This window comes from Engystomops pustulosus, chromosome 3 (assembly GCF_040894005.1).
Source record: "Engystomops pustulosus chromosome 3, aEngPut4.maternal, whole genome shotgun sequence".
NCBI classification, from domain to species: domain Eukaryota; kingdom Metazoa; phylum Chordata; class Amphibia; order Anura; family Leptodactylidae; genus Engystomops; species Engystomops pustulosus.
In genome coordinates, this window is record NC_092413.1 from 215,321,904 (window position 1) to 215,341,192 (window position 19,289).

The 19,289-nt window shown below is 44.3% G+C and overlaps 1 protein-coding gene across 1 annotated transcript in view; it reads right to left on the reverse strand.

Moving 5' to 3' along the window:
• Positions 1-306: 306 nt before the first annotated feature.
• Positions 307-19,289, reverse strand: part of LOC140122677 (cytochrome P450 2C5-like) — a 50,967-nt gene continuing 31,984 nt past the window's right edge. Inside the window, exons 8-13 of the mRNA XM_072143785.1 lie at positions 14,166-14,326; positions 3,724-3,900; positions 1,977-2,118; positions 1,515-1,699; positions 606-747; positions 307-485 (exon numbers count right to left, since the gene is read on the reverse strand). Coding sequence (XP_071999886.1) covers positions 307-485; positions 606-747; positions 1,515-1,699; positions 1,977-2,118; positions 3,724-3,900; positions 14,166-14,326 — 986 coding nt within the window. The remainder of the gene's footprint in view (positions 486-605; positions 748-1,514; positions 1,700-1,976; positions 2,119-3,723; positions 3,901-14,165; positions 14,327-19,289) is intronic.

A 19,289-nucleotide genomic window follows, 5' to 3' on the forward strand; every position in this document is an offset into this window, starting at 1 on the left:
CTCACATTTCTGGAACACAGATGGGGTTTAAGAGCATACAACTAACACCTACTTTTTACTTTGCTTATAACATCTGCATCTTGGTGGCCATGCTTCAGCCTTTAATATGTAATCCTATTCCATTGGTTTATATTCCCCAAAAATATACAAAATGCTGTTGTTTTGAAGGCCTAGCGAGTCCAAGTAACGAGTCAGTTTGGGGCAGAATTTTTTTTATTGAATACTAAGTCACAAAAATAAAACTTTTTTGTCTAAACATGTCTTTAAGGAGATAAGTAGACCAGACAACCCAAAGAATGGTGTCTATTAATTGCGTGGAATTGCACAAATCTGATGATTCTGAGGACATGCGATGAAACCAACCGTTCCAGTGAGGTCCAGTTTTGCTCCTGGAGGAGCCTGAAATGTGAAGTTCTGTAACAGTTTTGTAAAGAAGAGGAAGAGCTCCATTTTTGCCAAGCTCTCTCCAGCACAACTTCTCTTTCCTTTAAAAAGATTCATAGAAAACACTTATCAATATTATACCATCACTGAACCTACGTTTAGTTTGGGGTAAGATTCTGTATGTGGTGAAACTCCACAATCTTTACTTCAATGTGACTCACCGGCAGAAAATGGTATAAAGGCCTCATTTTTGACAAAATTTCCATTAGAGTCCAAAAAATGTTGAGGGTAAAACTCGTCAGGTTTCTTGAAGTACTTTTTATCTCGTAGGACAGATGTCAATGATGGAATTACATAAGTCCCCTGCAAAGATTCAGAAAATATATTTTCCTTCGAAGTTACACACCTTGCTCTCCTCCTGCCATTCCCATACCAAGGCCCTCCTATAGACCTCAATTTCATGGTTCATTCAAAAATGAAGCAACAACCAATAGGGTGCTTCATGACTGTGGTCATAATTGACCGAATAGTTGGCCAGGCAACAACTAAAAAATTCTCTCTGTAGTTATATTTCTTTTTTAATAGAATCAAGATGGAGCTATAGGGAGAAAGGGAACTGGTTTCACTAAATGAGAGGACATGTATGTAGAGCACAGAGATCATGCATGGTTTTAAGACACTGAACACTTAAATTATGGCCTTCAAAGGCAATCTCCACAAGGAGAATGATTTCCTTCCTGACAGATTACATGGGCGTCTCACTTAGCCTATACTGTATTGACGAGATGTAATAACACCGAAACAGCTTTGTCTAAGTTTGGGTTTATATTCCTTTTGGAAAAGACTAACTAGTGTGTCTAGTATTCCACATGATGTCATGAGGATTCCTGGAAGTCAGACATTGATGTAGAGGAGAAGGCAGCAATGGAGGAATAGTTTCTTTATATTAGATTGGAAAACATTTGCATATTCCTTGCCCTGAATCCTTAGCCGAACACTATGGTCTTAAGTACACTATACTCTTAAAAGGTGACCTGAAAAAGACCATCTCTGCAAGGAGGATGAATTCCTTCTTGACCCATATATTTTGAAATCTAAATTCTATGATAAAAAGGCTTTTTACCACTTACTTTTGGTATGAAAAATCCATTGAGGGTAACATCTTGAGTGGTCATATGTGGCAAATTGGTTGGCACAAGATTAGCAAATCTCTGGATCTCATTGATCACCGCGTCTGTGTACGGCATTAGTTTGCGGTGCTCCAACTGAGGCTCCGCCGAGCCAATGACTTTTTCGATTTCTTTTTGGACATTTTCTACATTAAAGTAGGAAATACCATTAATATCTTCAAATATTTTCAAATATTAAACACAAATTAAATATTTCAAGGATTGCAAAGAATCTTGACAGTAATCCTATCTTAAGAATGAGGTTCATTTCAACCTTCCTTGGTTCCTCATCTGTATGGGGCCCCCTTCTAGCATTTACTAATTATTATTCAGTTTTTTTCCTTAATGGTTATAATTCTGGCCCAAATGAAGATAATTAATAAGTAAGAAAATTATTACAACAATATAATTATCTCCCGTTACTTTGGATTTCAGGATATTTCATCATCAATAGAAGGCTCCATCGCAATGTGGTCGAAGTTGTCTCCATTCCAGCAGAGAATAAGTCAGTTATGAGAGATGTGAGGTTTTCATCATGAAAATATAACTCAGGATCCGGTTTCTCCTGAAATTGAACATATGTATTAGGAAACACATGTTTTGTTTTATTGCAGTCAAGTCTTTCAGACTTTATATTATTTGCAATATATAAGTGTTACGTCCTTAGTTCCTTACGTAAAAATCCATATTGAAAGTTCAAACTAATTTTAGGGATTTAAAATTCCAGGATCATAATTTGTCCAGGTGCATTAGGGGTGAGACTTCATAATGATATGCTCTTAGCTCTCTGCATTGAACTTCTTAATCTCCCCCCTCAACCCGATGTAATTGCTATCGTATTCAACCAGTACAGACGGTCCCTGACTTAAGAACACCAAACTAACAGACAACCACTAGTTACAGGCACACCTCTCTCCAAGCGTGATCTCCGATGAAGCTGCCTTGATTTGAATCGGACTGACCTACCTGAGGACCAGAGGATCCTCCGGTGGGCCCTGACACTTGCCACTGGTGGTCACATGACTGGCGGGTCACAGTCCACTCAGTGCACAAGCCTAGCAGGCCTCTGTCATGAGTTGCCAGTTTTCAGGTGCAGGCAGACACCATTTCAGGCAAGTAAGGTTGCAGAATACTCAGGGAAAAGACCTTTCATCCCAAGTTAACTGTGTTCTGGCACAGTTAGAGGTGATGATGTCATTGCATCGCATCTGCCCAAACATAGGGAAGAGTTGACTTGACCTGTTTAAGCCGCCACGGCTGCTGGCATGGAAACAGTATGAAGGAACAGTAGGTTAGTACTTTTTTTTTTTTTATATACCCCCAAAAGCACTTTTACTATCCTGGGTACACAAGGGGCCCTGGCACTTAACCTTACATGGAGCTGTAGCCACAGTACACAGCCATACATGGAGCTATGGCTGCAGTACACAGCTATACAGGCAGCTACAGCCACAGTAAACAGCCATGCATGGAGCTACAGCCACAGTACACAGCCATGCATGGAGCTACAGCCGCAGTAAACAGCCATACGTGGAGCTACAGCGACAGTACACAGCCATACGTGGAGCTACAGGCACAGTACACAGCTATACATGAAGCTACAGCTGTAGTGCACAGTCATACATGGAGCTACAGCTCCAGTACACAGCCATACATGGAGCTACAGCCGCAGTACACAGCCATACATGGGGCTACAGCCACAGTGCACAGCCATACATGGAGCTACAGCCAAGTATAGAGCCATACGTGGAGCTACAGCCGCAGTATAGAGCCGTACGTGGAGCTACAGCCGCAGTATAGAGCCATACATGGAGCTACAGCTGTAGTATAGAGCCATACGTGGAGCTACAGTGACAGTACACAGCCATACAAGGAGCTACAGCCGCAGTACACAGCCATACACGGAGCTACAGCCGCAGTACACAGCCATACACGGAGCTACAGCCGCAGTACACAGCCATACATGGAGCTACAGCCGCAGTACACAGCCATACATGGAGATACAGCCGCAGTACACAGCCATACATGGAGCTACAGCCGCAGTACACAGCCATACATGGAGCTACAGCCGCAGTACACAGCCATACATGGAGCTGAACTACACAGCCATACATGGAGCTACAGCCACATTACACAGCCATATATGGGGCAACAACCCCTTTATTGTTACCTCCTTCTGTTTGACCAGATAAGAGTCGATAAAATTCCTTTGGTCATTGACGTCCAGCTGATTTCTTTGTCTGGTGAAGATCTCTCTGACAAATGTATGTAATTCACCAACAATTCGTTGAAGGGTTTTGTGACTTCCTGGGAGCCAACGTATCATGGATGGAAACGCATTGTACAACTGTGGAGAAATATATTATAAAGTTGTTATGTTTTTGGCCCAGATACATGTAAGTGAAGAAAAGATGTTGAGTCTTTACAAAGGCTTGCAGTTTTATCAGGAGTAACATTTTGGAAATATTCACTGGACAGCACCACAAACTAGAGCTTTTTAAAGAAAACCTCTGCGGCAAATTAAATACCCAAAATTAAAAATATTTTCATAAACTGCCATTAGAAAGCATTGCCCCTATCCCTTCATTGTCCCTCTACATGCCTGTAAACTTAAGCAATGAGGTCCTAAAGCTGTATGCAAATGACCTGAGAGATGTCCAATGAGTCCTTAGCATATTCAGCTGCCAGCTTATTTATGAGTGGGAGGTACAGCCACACCCCCAGTGCTTGACTGACAGCCTGTACAGTCATGGCCAAAAGTTTTGAGAATGACACAAATCTTATATTCTCACATGATGTGTTGCCCTCTGGTTTGTCAGATGTATTTATCACATACAGAAATACAAGTGCAATCAATGTTTGCATTTTGTTACAATTTGTTGGTTTTTGTTTGGCCCCAGTCTCTTGATGATTGACCACAAGTTCTCAATGGGATTAAGATCTGGGCAGTTTCCAGGTCATGGACCCAAAGGGGCATATTTATCAGGACCTCTGCGCACCGCCACTGGCGCAGAGGCCCTGAAATAATCGCAAATGCTAGCTTATTGCTAGCTTTTGCGATTATTTTCCCCAATCCGCCACCTTCACGCCAGTGGGGCGTGAAGGGGGGGCGCGGCCGGCCAAGCGGGGGGCGCGGCCGGACGGGAGTGGGCCGGCGCGGGGCGTTACCGTCCCCGCGCCCGCGCACTCGCTGCTGCCGGCGACTTTTCATACGTGAAAAGTCGCCGGCTGCGTTCTTTTCTATGCCAGGCAGGGCCTGGTGTAGGTTAGACGCTGCGCTGCTGGCAGCCCGATACATCAAGAGGCTTCTGCCTCTTGATGTATCGGGCTGCGAATTTGCAGCGGCGGGGCTATCATACGCTGGCGCACGAGCGCCAGCGTATGATAAATATCCCCCAAAATCTCTATGTTTTGTTCCCTGTGGGTGATGTCACACATGGCGTTTTTAGGCCATTTTTGGGCCATTTTTAGTTAGTGCGTTTTCAGATCATAAAAAACGCATGGGTTAAAGAATGCATGCGTTTTTGTCCGGTTTTCCGAATTTGCGCAATTAAAAACTGACAAAACGCATGCGTTTTTTACAATCTGAAAACGCACTAACTAAAAACGGCCCAAAAATGGCCTAAAAACGCCATATGTGACATCACCCTGAGCCATTTAGTTCTCCCCTTTGCTTTATGGCAGGTGCTCCATCATGCTGGAGAAGGCATTGCTCATCACCATCTGCTCCTGGAGGGTTGGGAGAAGTTGCTCTTGGAGGACATTCTGGTCACATTCTTTATTCATGGATGTGTTTTTAGGCAAGACTGTGAGAGAGCCGATTCCCTTGGCTGAGAAGCCGCCCCACACATGAATGGCTGCAGGAGGCTTTACAGTTGGGTGCCTTCGGCCACAGGTCCATGACCTGGCATTCCCTCCTCCTTCTCCAGACCTGACATTGAGTAACTTTGGCCTATTTTGGTTTCTGTTCTGTCTTTTTGCATGGGGTTTTCCCCCTTCCTTTTCATCTCTTTGTGTTATTGTGATACATTCCATTGCTCGGGAACCCAGCATTACTATACCCAGGCTCCACCTTTGAGTGTTTGAGTGTTTGTGTTTGACAGTACATGTGTTATTCAGAACAGTATTTAGGCATGGTCATTAGGGTTTTACATTTACTTTTAGTGAGGGAATTGCATTTACGTACTTCTTGACGACTTGTGGCCGTTTGTGGATCCTTGTTATCAGGCTCTGATCCACTTGGTTGTGTATATGTGTATTTGTACACTTTTTAAGTGGTTTTAACAAACATGCATGTGTGATGTTTTTGTAATTTTTTGTGAATTGCAATAAAATTTCAGATTTTTTAGCCTTTACACACTTGTCTATTCCTTTTCGGTTCAATTCTATTTTAAGTGTGTTGGCTTTGAGATATTACCTATTGTGTACGTGACCACGCTCCATATTGTTTGGTATTAGGAAGCTTTACAGTTGCCATGAGACAAGACTGGTGGTATCGCTCACCTTGTCTTCTCCCAACAAACTGTTTTCCAGATGTTCCAAACAATCGGAAAGGGGATTCATCAGAGAAAATGACTTTCCCCCAGTCCTCAGCAGTCCACTCCCTGTACCTTCTGCAGAATATCAGTCTGTCCCTGATGTTCTTTCTGGCTTCTGTGCGGCCCTCCTGGACACCAGGCCTTGCTCCAAGAGTCTCCGCAGTCTCCCAGTGCGTGCAGATGCCTCACACCTGCCTGCTGCCATTCCTGAGCACTGCACTGCTGGTAGCCCAATCCCTAAGCTGAAACACTTGTAAGAGACCGTCCTGGCGCTTGCTGGTCCTTCTTGGGCGCCCTGGAGCCTTTTTGGTAACAATGGAACCTCTCTCCTTGAATTTCTTGAAGATGCGATAGATTGGTGACTGAGGTGCAATCTTTCTAGCTGCGATACTCTTCCGTGTTAGGCCGGTTTTGTGCAGTGTAATGATGACTGCACGTGTTTCTTTAGAGATAACCATGGGTAACAGAAGAGAAACAATGATGCCAAGCACCAGCCTCCTTGTAAAGTGTCCAGTGGTGTGATTCTTACTTAATCATGACAGATTGATCTCCAGCCCTGTCCTCATCAGCACCCGCACCTGTGTTACTGGAGACATCACTGACACCATGTTAGCTGCTCCTTTTAAGGCGCCTGCAATGAAGTTGAAATGTGTTTTGGGGGAAAAAGTTCATTTTCTAGGCAAATATTGACTTCGTAATTAATTGCTGTAAAGCTGATCACTCTTTATAACATTCTGGAGTATATTCAAATTGCCATTATCAAACCTGATGCAGTAGACTTTGTAAAAATTAACATTTGTGTTATTCTCAAAACTTTTGGCCATGACTGTATAATGACACAACTGGTACTGTCTGCCGCTCTATGTATACAGGAGGGGGGGGGCAGTGTGTATACAGGAGGGGCAGTGTGTATACAGGAGGAGGGGGGGCAGTGTGTATGCAGGGGGAGGGGAGGAATGTGTACACGGGGATGGGGGGGCAGTGTGACTACTGGAGGGCGGCCCATAAAGGGGCCCGCTAGGGCTCTGTCGCCCAGGGGCCCACTAAAACCTGGAGCCAGCCCTGATATACAGCCTCCGATTAAAATATATACAGTTCCCATATTTTAATTAAAATCCTCCCTCCATATATAGATGCCCGGCTGGTATAATACTTAGTATCACATAATTAGTACACCACAGTGACTTCATGGGTAAAGTAGTGAGTGCAACTATGGAGTATCATACAGAATGTAACTCAGGATCAGTACAGGATAAGTAATCTCATATATTTATACAGTGACTGCACCAGCAGCAGAATAGTGAGTGCAGCTCTGGGATATAATACGGGATGTAACTCAGGATCAGTACAGGATAAGTCATGTCATGTATGTACACAGTGACTGCACCAGCAGCAGAATAGTGAGTGCAGCTCTGGGGTATAATACAGGATGTAACTCAGGATCAGTACAGGATAAGTAATCTCATTTATTTACACAGTGACTGCACCAGCAGCAGAATACAGAGTGCATCTCTGGAGCTCGTTAGCTCGTTAGGAGTGTGAGTTGCTGTGAGAGGCTGTGTGCTGCTGCTGCTCTGAGCTCCAGGAATAATCCATCTCCACCGGGGGCCTGCTCTCTCCCTTCCCAGGGAGGGAGTGGGTTTCCAGGCATGAGCCAGAGCGGCAAGCCCCAGGCTCCTGGGGGCAGGGGTAGCCAGCTACCGGCCAGCGCTATAGGGGACTCAGGGGTGAGACGTTCCACCAGGAGTCACAGCAATGCAGCTCCTACTCCCCCTGAGTCTAGTGTTAAGAGAAAGACACAGAAGTCGGATGCCCATGACGGTGCAGGTGAGAGCGGTCCTTCCGGGGGCTGGAGATATGAAGCGGAGTGCTCATGGAGGTAAGGCTGGCCATGCAGGGGGAGGCTGGGCGGTGCAGGGACCCCGGGAGTCTTTGTCCACCTATGCCTCCTGGGTCCAGAGCCACCTCTGTGAGTCGACTAAGACCATCAGGAGGCTCCGGGAGGAGCTGCGTTGTGCCCGCGCCAGGGCGAACACAGCGCCAAAGAAGCGCAAAATGGAAATAAATGGAGAAATAAATCGCCTGAAAGCTGAAATTGATAAGCTGAATAAAAGAAAGACCTTTATTTGTGAGAACAGCGGGCCGTTTAAGGAAAAACTTATTAATGATGATAGATTTGCTCAAATGGCTGATAACAGAGAGCAAAGGCTGATGGGGTTGCAGCCTGCGAGCCAGGTGGAGGAGGAGGATGATGATGATAACAAGCAGCAGTTCACACCTGGTGGCCTGCAGGAAGATCAGCAGGCCTCGTGCAGTGGGCCCCCTGCAGGACAGTCAGCAGAAACACCTTGCTCGGGGGAGGACAGTGACACCTGCAGCCAGGGAGGGGCGCTCGTGGCGGAGATCCGGCTGCTTGAGTCCCCAGTGCGCTTGGAGAACTTTTCTTTTGGTGACGAACTCCCAGAGGAAGCCGCTGGGGAGAGCAGCCGGAGGAAGGCGAAGCAGACCAAGCCAAAGAAGAAAGAAGAGGTAAGATTCATCTTTACCCCCCTCCCTGTAACCCCCCCCCCCCGGCAAAGCGCAGGGTCAGCTCACTGTGCAAGCCCTGCTACCCAACTACCCCCCCCCCCCGAGTTCTGCTGTGGACCCGGTGCAAAGGTGCAGGGAGATTACAGATAAACCTGATGTGGCGATGGGCTCTGTCTCTGTTTGTGGTAACAATGGGGGAGCAGGGGAGGCATCGGCCGCAAGGCCGGACAGTGAAGGCGGCTTGGCTGTGGTGATACCATCAAAATCCAGTGCTGTGGTGCGTCAGCCAGTGGGAGGGGGGATAGCCTGGCACTGGTGGCAGCTTCCGGTGCCTCGGCGCCTCTTCATGCTGTTGCCGCTGATCACTTAGGTGGGGGGCTGCGGCAGTGTGGAGGGGTCACTGAGGCTAAGGGCTCCGGACCTTCCAAACAGAACAGTAAAATTTTATTTTGTTTTGGTGTTAGGGATGATCCAAGTCCGGATGCAAGTGAAGAAAAGCGGCGCCTAATACCTGCGAAGGATCAGCGGCGAATTTTACCCAATTTTAAGAAAGCTAAATTAACATCTGCTACTAATGATGTAGAGGGCACAAGTGTGACAAAAGTTGGGGTCCCGTTAGGGCAATGCCCTAAAGGGGGACCCTTGTGCCTGAAGATGCAGAGGTGGTTATGCCCCTATGTCCCCTATTTCCCTTATGCCCCCTAATGTTGCTGCTGGTCCAGCTGTAGCAAATGCTGGTGTGAGTGGTGCAAAAACATTACCAGTTATGGGAGTGAGTGATGGAGTGACTGGTGGTGCGAGTGGCATGGAGGTGGGTAGTGTTAATGTGGTGGGTGCAGGGGTTGGTCCGGTTGCTCCCCCAGTGGCGGCCCCTGTTAAGAGCTATGCCGTTGTCGCTGCTGGGGGAATTAGGGTTCCATCATCCTCGTCTCTGGGCTGTGGGGACGGCTTTTTGCAACAGCGCCTCCTGCAGGCCTTACAGAAGGGAGAAAGGAGATCAATGTAGCGGGGCAGGAGGTTGATTTGTCTTTTTGGATAGAGAGGCACGGCCTGTCTGCCTTCCGAGAGCAAAGAGGCAGGGAAACGCCATGGTCGCTCCCGACAACCGGGCCGGGTGCTAACCGTAGGAATGTGGTCCATCTTCGGTAGCGTGGCAGTGATGTGTGTCCCCCTCGGGCACGGGTAGTTGAGCTGCTGCTGAAGATGGACTTCAAGGTGGCTGAGATCTAAGGGGCCAGGGAAGAAAGACAGGAAAAAGACGCCTGCCCAGCTAAGGCGTCTAGAGAAGCGTCAACAGGAGAGAGATCGGGGGAAGTCTCGGGCTGCTGGGACAACCTCTGGCGCCATCCTGGAGACCGTACCTGTCGCTGTGGCCCCAGGGGATGATGGAGGTGAGGAGGATTGGGAGAGAGGAAGGTGCCACGTCCTCAGACTCCTCCCATTATGAGAGTATGGACGAGGATAATAGGGAGTGGCTAGAGGAAAAGCATAAGCGTGGCGCTAAAAAGAAGAAAAAGGGTAAAAAGAAGGGAGTTGTAAGATCTTCTCCCTCCCTGACTAAGGTACCCAAGGAAGGTGCAACCAACCTCCCTCGGGTCGAATCGATTCCTGGCCTTGGACGGAGCCTCTCCTGCCAATGGAGGGGCTGAGGGTGAAGGGCCAGAGGTGGCGAAGCCTGCAGGGGGTGCTGAGTCTCCCCCTGGGGAGTCAGGGTCCTCAGAAGGGGAGACTGGCCCAGAGTCTGGAGACAAGGATGAGGGGGCAGGTCCTGGATCTGCCCCTGAAGCATCAGAGGTGAGGGGGATGGACACCACAATATGTCTAAAAAGGGGGTGTTCATTTCCCGAGGGTGGTGGTAAGATGGGTAAAAAGAAAGCCATCTAACTCAATCACTCATGATGGCGGCACCCACTCCGTTGACGCTGGCGTCCATTAATTCCGCCAGCATTAAGTCTGATGTCTGATGCGCCTTTGATTTTCTCGGCCGTGTTGAAGCCGACATTTTATTTTTGCAGGAGACCAGGCTGCCAGATTTGGCGGCCGTGTTTAAAGCTAAGAGGGAATGGAGACACGGGCCTTCCTATTGGTCTCTTGCGGCCGAGCCGTATAGCGGAGTGTCAGTACTTTTTACCGCACCGGTAGAATGCCGATGAGTTATTCAGTTAGAAATGGGGAGGTGCCTGATCCTGGATGTCCTCATTAACATCTATGGTCCCCAGTCCAAGTGGGACAGGAAGTGTCTCTTTATAAGGATCAAGCCCTACCTTTTTACAAGTCGGCAGGTGGTCTTTGGAGGGGACTTCAATGCTGTCACAAGGTCCCAGGATAGGGGAGGTTCCAGGGACAAGCTGACTTATGATAGCGTCGCTCTTAATAGCATAGCCTCAGGAGTCTGGACAGGTACCGCCTGTATCAGGGCCTGAGGAGGATACTTGAGCATCTCGTCTCGACTAGAGGTAGTCGTGAGGACATCTCCAGAGTGAAATCCTTGCTGAAGAGGTGTCAGTACGATAGACACGCATCTTTGTTTTTTGAGAGGGATTACGGGAAATACCGCTCGCCCGACACGTACAGAAACTGCAAGATGTCAGTGAATGGTAAAGTTGTCACATCTGAGTTTTATAAGACCTTTAAGGACGCCTTGGTTCCCCTCTTGACTGAGGTATTCAATGAGTGTCTTTCCTCGATCTCGTGTTGAGAACTGGCGTCCCATAGCGCTTCTCAATACGGACGGAAAGGTTTTGGCAAAGGTGCAGTTTGCACCCCGGCTCCTTTCGGGGACCCAGCACTGCTCTGTTCCAGGCCGCAGTACATTTAGTGCTGTGCTTTGTGTCCGGGAGGCAGTGGAGCAGGGCAGGGCTCGTAACTGGAAGGGGTACTTGCTGTCCTTGGATCAGGCAAAACTGTTTGATCGGGCTAACCATGAGTACCTCTGGTCTGTCCTTCTGAGGTATGGCCTGCTGGATGGGTTTGTCAATTGGCTGAAAGTTTTGTACGCAGGGGCAGAGAGTTTCCCACTTGTGAACGGTTGGATTGGCCGCTCTTTTGAGGTCAGGTCTGGTGTTCGCCAGGGTTGTCCTCTGAGCCCACTACTGTACGTGTTCGCGATTGACCCATTCCTTAGGAGGGTTTATCGTGGGCCATTGGTGGGAGTCGGGATGGATCGGGCAGCACCGGAAGCCACTCTTAGAGTAGTAACGTTTGCCGATGATGTCATCGTTTTCGTGTCCTCGGGAGGTGAGGCAGAATGGCTGATGTCAGAGGTTGACCGCTACTCGGAGACTTCTGGGTCCAAGATCCACCGGGATAAGTGTGAGAGTCTCTGGCAGGTAGAGGGGGATCCAGGCTTTGATCTCCCGGACACTCTTCCAGGGCCCCAGGACTACCCCATGCAAAACTAATGGGACCAGTGGAAGGGTTGGTCTTTGACCCTCTGAGAAAGGGTTAATCTGATCAAAACTTACCTGCTCCCATTGCTGATTTATCTGGGCAGTGTGTGCATGTTGCCAGAGCCCCTGTTCTACAGTCTGTTCTTCCAGCTATTATGGGGGAATAGGCTGAACCTAATCAAGAGGGAGGTTACTTACCGCACGAGGAGACAAGGAGGGTTGTGTATGGTCAACCCTGTGGTATTCCTAGTGAATACCTTTGTTAAGATCAATATCGCAAACCTCTGGAAAGAGAGGGCTCCTCTGTGGGTATACTCCTGTAGGGGATGGTTTAGGCCTTTCTTCCAGGAATGGGAGACAGGAGGACAAGTGCAGGATCTTCGTACACCGCATGGGCATCTTCCGGCTTACGCTACCCCGGTTCTGAAGGTGATTCGCCGGTGGGGTCTGGGAATGTGGGAGATCCATTTCCAGAAGCCTCTGGCCCTCAGGGATTGCCGAAGTCAGGATCTGAGGGTGGGTTTGAGTTTGTTGAATTCCATCAGGATCCCCTTGAAGTTTTGGGACTTGGCTTGGCGCTGCTTCCATGGAAAGCTGTGTGTGAGGGACAATCTGAAGTGTAGGAGCTCTGAGGAAAGGGGTTGTCCCCGGGAGGAGTGCGGTGGCCTGCTGGAGAGCATGGACCACTTCCTGCTTCAGTGCCCCTTTAATATAGAGGTGTGCAACCAGGTGAGTGCTTCCATCCATTGGCCCAGGTTGGCCGCTCTCTCCTATGCGGAGTGGGCCTATGGAGCATTCAGAGGCCTGGGTGGCCGGGACCGCTGCACGTTATTTCTTGTTAGCCTAGTGGTCAGGTACCACACGTGGAACGCACGGTGCTTAGTGTCAATGCAGCGTAAAATCCTCCCGGTGGATGAGGGGGTTAGTAACATTCTGGATGACCTGGTGAAGGTGCACTCTCTGGAGTATGAGTGGCTGGGCACGGGGAGGGCTTCTCTCCTTTGGAGGGGGTTCTCCTTTAGTGTCCCTTAGTCTGTCATCTCCGCTCCTGGTGTTGGGCTGATGCTACACAGTAGATTTTTGTTTTGTGTTCTGGGCATGTAGTGATGTAGGGGCTTGCAGGCGCCGAACCTAGGCTTTATGTGGTTTGTATTGATGTTGTTCAGACTTTATTTGTATTCTGTTTTCTTTATGTTATGTTGCAAATACTGTATATATTTGTATATATTGTATATAGTGGGGTTTGGGACATAGTGTTAGGTTGGAAGGGGAGAGATGGTGGTGGGATTTATGAACTGACCTTGGACACTGGTCTGGACTACTTAACGCAAACTTTGGACATTAGACCAGTGTCTGGGGGGAAGGGGAGGGTGCGGGCGAGGGATCTAGTTTAGTGTAGTGTTATGTGTATTCTGTGTTTCTAATTATATTTAAAAAAATAAAAAATAAAAATATATGGGTGTGGGGTGGTTTGTTATTAGAGGGTGCGGGGTGGGTTTATGTATATTTAGGGTTATTTATGTTTATTTGTGGGTGTGGCTTGTCTTTGTTTATTGGTTTGGTTTGGGATGTGATAATCGGTTGGGTGAGGGCTGTGGTATTTGGTGTTTATTCATTTCGGTGTATTTTAAGTTATTGTTTTTGCTAGGTGTGAATGGGGCTGGACCAGCAGGTAAGTTACTGTATATATTTTGTATATATTGTATATTATGTTTGTGTTATGTATTGTTATGTTTTTTACTTTTATATAAAATAAAAGATCTACAGGATGTAACTCAGGATCAGTACAGGATAAGTAATGTCATGTATGTACACAGTGACTGCACCAGCAGCAGAATAGTGAGTGCAGCTCTGGGGTATAATACAGGATGTAACTCAGGATCAGTACAGGATAAGTAATGCCATGTATGTACACAGTGACTGCACCAGCAGCAGAATAGTGAGTGCAGCTCTGGAGTATAATACAGGATGTAACTCAGAATCAGTACAGGATAAGTAATGTCATGTATGTACCCAGTGACTGCACCAGCAGCAGAATAGTGACTGCATACTTCCCGAGCAGTGCAGGATTCATCAGATAATTGAAGACCATGCGCCAGTACTAGCCATCACAATGAAATTGCCCGGCAGTGTACATGTCACAACGATGAACTTACCAAAACCATGGGGGTGCCGAGAATCCTGGTGCCATCATTTACTATGGCCATAAGTCTGTGGAGCTTGGAATCATCATAGTCAAAGCGATGGCCAAGTAACACGGACACAATGATATTAGTGACTGCAGCGTTCAGTATTGTGGTGTTGTCAAAGGGTTTTCCTGAAAAAGAGCAAAAAGTAAGAGTAAAAAAAAAATAGAAACATAAAGCTTTGAATACTGAGACATTTTTATGGATAAAAACATAAAATATTAGGATAAATTGTGCAACATGTAATGAATTCAGAATGTTTTCAGCCTTATGTCCCCCAAAAATGTTCCCAATTAATCTGTATTAATTATCCATGCAATACACTGGGTTTGAAAATGCATTAACAAGAAAAAAACTTTTACATAGTTAACTACCTGTGAAGCTCAGAAACATAGGGAGGAGAGAACTGCCTGTAGAGCTCAGAGACATTGGGAGGAGAGAACTTCCTGTAGAGCTCAGAGACATAGGGAGGAGAGAACTTCCTGTAGAGCTCAGAGACCGGAGGAGAGAACTGCCTGTAGAGCTCAGAGACCGGAGGAGAGAACTGCCTGTAGACCTCAGAGATCAGAGGAGAGAACTGCCTGTAGAGCTCAGAGACCAGAGGAGAGACTGACCCTTTAGAGGTCAAGGACATGAGGAGAAAGGATATGTCTCTAGAAATCAGAAAGGTGAAGAGCAGAGAAAAACCTGTTGAGCTCAAAGACATGAGGTGGTGGGAACTCCATGTAAAACCAGAGACATGAGGAGGAGAAAACTCCCTGAGACATAGAACTTGAGAACTGCTTATAGAAGTCAGTGATATGAGGAGAATGGAACTGCCTCTACAGCTCAGAGATGCTAAGCTGAAAGAAAAGAGCTGGTAGAGGTTAAATAAAGGAAGAGGAGAGAACTGCCACTAGAACTCAGAGGCATGAGTATGATATAGCTGCCTGTAGTGCTCAAAAATTTGATAATTTGAGAACTGCCTTTGGAGCTCAGAGAAATTAAGAACTACCTGTATAGCTCATAGACATTGTAGAGAAGAGAACTCTCAGTAGAGATCATCTGTAACAGTAGAGGAGAGGAGTGCCTGTAAAGTTTTGTACATAGGAGCAGTATTATAGTAGTTATATTCTTGTACATAGGGGGCAGTATTATAGTAGTTATATTCTTGTACATAGGGGGCAGTATTATAGTAGTTATATTCTTGTACATAGGAGGCAGTATTATAGTAGTTATATTCTTGTACATAGGGGGCAGTATTATAGTAGTTATATTCTTGTACATAGGGGGCAGTATTATAGTAGTTATATTCGTGTACATAGGGGGCAGTATTTTAGTAGTTATATTCCTGTACATAGGGGGCAGTATTATAGTAGTTATATTCTTGTAAATAGGGGGCAGTAATATAGTAGTTATATTCTTGTACATAGGGGGCAGTATTATAGTAGTTATATTCTTGTACATAGGGGCAGTATTATAGTAGTTATATTCCTGTACATAGGGGCAGTATTATAGTAGTTATATTCTTGTACATAGGGGGCAGTATTATAGTAGTTACATTCCTGAACACAGGGGGCAGTATAATAGTAGGTATAATTCTTGTACATAGGGGCAGTATTATAGTAGTTATATTCTTGTACATAGAGGGCAGTATTATAGTAGTTATATTCTTGTACATAGGGGGCAGTATTATAGTAGTTGTATTCTTGTACATAGGGGGCAGTATTATAGTAGTTATATTCCTGTACATAGGGAACAGTATTATAGTAGTTATATTCTTGTACATAGGGGGCAGTATTATAGTAGTTATATTCTTGTACATAGGGGGGAGTATTATAGTAGTTATATTCTTGTACATAGGGGGCAGTATTATAGTAGTTATATTCCTGTACATAGGGGGCAGTATTATAGTAGTTATATTCTTGTACATAGGGGGCAGTATTATAGTAGTTATATTCCTGTACATAGGAGCAGTATTATAGTAGTTATATTCTTGTACATAGGGAACAGTATTATAGTAGTTATATTCTTGTACATAGGGGCAGTATTATAGTAGTTATATTCTTGTACATAGGGGGCAGTATTATAGTAGTTATATTCTTGTACAAAGGGGGCAGTATTATAGTAGTTATATTCTTGTACATAGGGGGCAGTATTATAGTAGTTATATTCCTGTACATAGGGGCAGTATTATAGTAGTTATATTCCTGTACATAGGGGGCAGTATTATAGTAGTTATATTCTTGTACATAGGGGGCAGTATTATAGCAGTTATATTCTTGTACATAGGGGGCAGTATTTTAGTAGTTATATTCTTGTAAATAGGGGGCAGTATTATAGTAGTTATATTCCTGTACATAGGGGGCAGTATTATAGTAGTTATATTCTTGTACATAGGGGGCAGTATTATAGTAGTTATATGCTTGTACATAGGGGGCAGTATTATAGTAGTTATATTTTTGTACATAGGGGGCAGTATTATAGTAGTTATATTCCTGTACACAGGGGACAGTATTATAGTAAGTATATTATTGTACATAGGGGCAGTATTATAGTAGTTATATTCTTGTACATAGAGGGCAGTATTATAGTAGTTATATTCTTGTACATAGGGGGCAGTATTATAGTAGTTATATTCCTGTACATAGGGGCAGTATTATTGTAGTTATATTCCTGTACATAGGGGGAAGTATTATAGTAGTTATATTCTTGTACATAGGGGGCAGTATTATAGTAGTTATATTCCTGTACATAGAGGCATTATTATAGTAGTTATATTCCTGTACATAGGGGCAGTATTATAGTAGTTATATTCTTGTACATAGGGGGCAGTATTATAGTAGTTATATTCCTGTACATAGTGGGCAGTATTATAGTAGTTATATTCTTGTACATAGGGGGCAGTATTATAATATTTATATTCCTGTACATAGGGGCAGTATTATAGTAGTTATTTTCCTGTACATAGGGGCAGTATTATAGTAGTTATATTCTTGTACATAGGGGGCAGTATTATAGTAGTTATATTCTTGTACATAGTGGGCAGTATTATAGTAGTTATATTCCTGTACATAGGGGCAGTATTATTGTAGTTATATTCCTGTACATAGGGGGCAGTATTATAGTAGTTATATTCCTGTACATAGAGGCAGTATTATAGTAGTTATATTCCTGTACATAGGGGCAGTATTATAGTAGTTATATTCTTGTACATAGGGGGCAGTATTATAGTAGTTATATTCCTGTACATAGAGGCAGTATTATAGTAGTTATATTCCTGTACATAGGGGCAGTATTATAGTAGTTATATTCTTGTACATAGGGGCAGTATTATAGTAGTTATATTCCTGTACATAGTGGGCAGTATTATAGTAGTTATATTCTTGTACATAGGGGGCAGTATTATAGTATTTATATTCCTGTACTTAGGGGCAGTATTATAGTAGTTATTTTCCTGTACATAGGGGCAGTATTATAGTAGTTATATTCTTCTACATAGGGGGCAGTATTATAGTAGTTATATTCTTGTACATACGGGGCAGTATTATAGTAGTTATATTCCTGTACATAGGGTCAGTATTATAGTAGTTATATTCCTGTACATAGGGGCAGTATTATAGTAGTTATATTCCTGTACATAGGGGCAGTATTATAGTAGTTATATTCTTGTACATAGGGGGCAGTATTATAGTAGTTATATTCTTGTACATAGGGGGCAGTATTATAGTAGTTATATTCCTGTACATAGGGGCAGTATTATTGTAGTTATATTCCTGTACATAGGGGGCAGTATTATAGTAGTTATATTCTTGTACATAGGGGGCAGTATTATAGTAGTTATATTCCTGTACATAGAGGCAGTATTATAGTACTTATATTCCTGTACATAGGGGCAGTATTATAGTAGTTATATTCTTGTACATAGCGGGCAGTATTATAGTAGTTATATTCCTGTACATAGGGGCAGTATTATTGTAGTTATATTCTTGTACATAGGGGGCAGTATTATAGTAGTTATATTCTTGTACCTAGGGGGTAGTATTATAGTAGTTTTATTCTTGTACATAGGGGCAGTATTATAGTAGTTATATTCCTGTACATAGGGGCAGTATTATAGTAGTTATATTCCTGTACATAGGGGCAGTATTATAGTAGTTATATTCTTGTACATAGGGGGCAGTATTATAGTAGTTATATTTCTGTACATAGTGGGCAGTATTATAGTAGTTATATTCTTGTACATAGGGGGCAGTATTATAGTAGTTATATTCCTGTACATAGGGGCAGTATTATAGTAGTTATATTCCTGTACATAGGGGCAGTATTATAGTAGTTATATTCTTGTACATAGGGGGCAGTATTATAGTAGTTATATTCCTGTACATAGGGGCAGTATTATTGTAGTTATATTCCTGTACATAGGGGGAAGTATTATAGTAGTTATATTCTTGTACATAGGGGGAAGTATTATAGTAGTTATATTCCTGTACATAGAGGCATTATTATAGTAGTTATATTCCTGTACATAGGGGCAGTATTATAGTAGTTATATTCTTGTACATAGGGGGCAGTATTATAGTAGTTATATTCCTGTACATAGTGGGCAGTATTATAGTAGTTATATTCTTGTACATAGGGGGCAGTATTATAATATTTATATTCCTGTACATAGGGGCAGTATTATAGTAGTTATTTTCCTGTACATAGGGGCAGTATTATAGTAGTTATATTCTTGTACATAGGGGGCAGTATTATAGTAGTTATATTCTTGTACATAGTGGGCAGTATTATAGTAGTTATATTCCTGTACATAGGGGCAGTATTATAGTAGTTATATTCCTGTACATAGGGGGCAGTATTATAGTAGTTATATTCTTGTACATAGGAGGCAGTATTATAGTAGTTATATTCCTGTACATAGAGGCAGTATTATAGTAGTTATATTCCTGTACATAGGGGCAGTATTATAGTAGTTATATTCTTGTACATAGGGGGCAGTATTATAGTAGTTATATTCCTGTACATAGTGGGCAGTATTATAGTAGTTATATTCTTGTACATAGGGGGCAGTATTATAGTATTTATATTCCTGTACTTAGGGGCAGTATTATA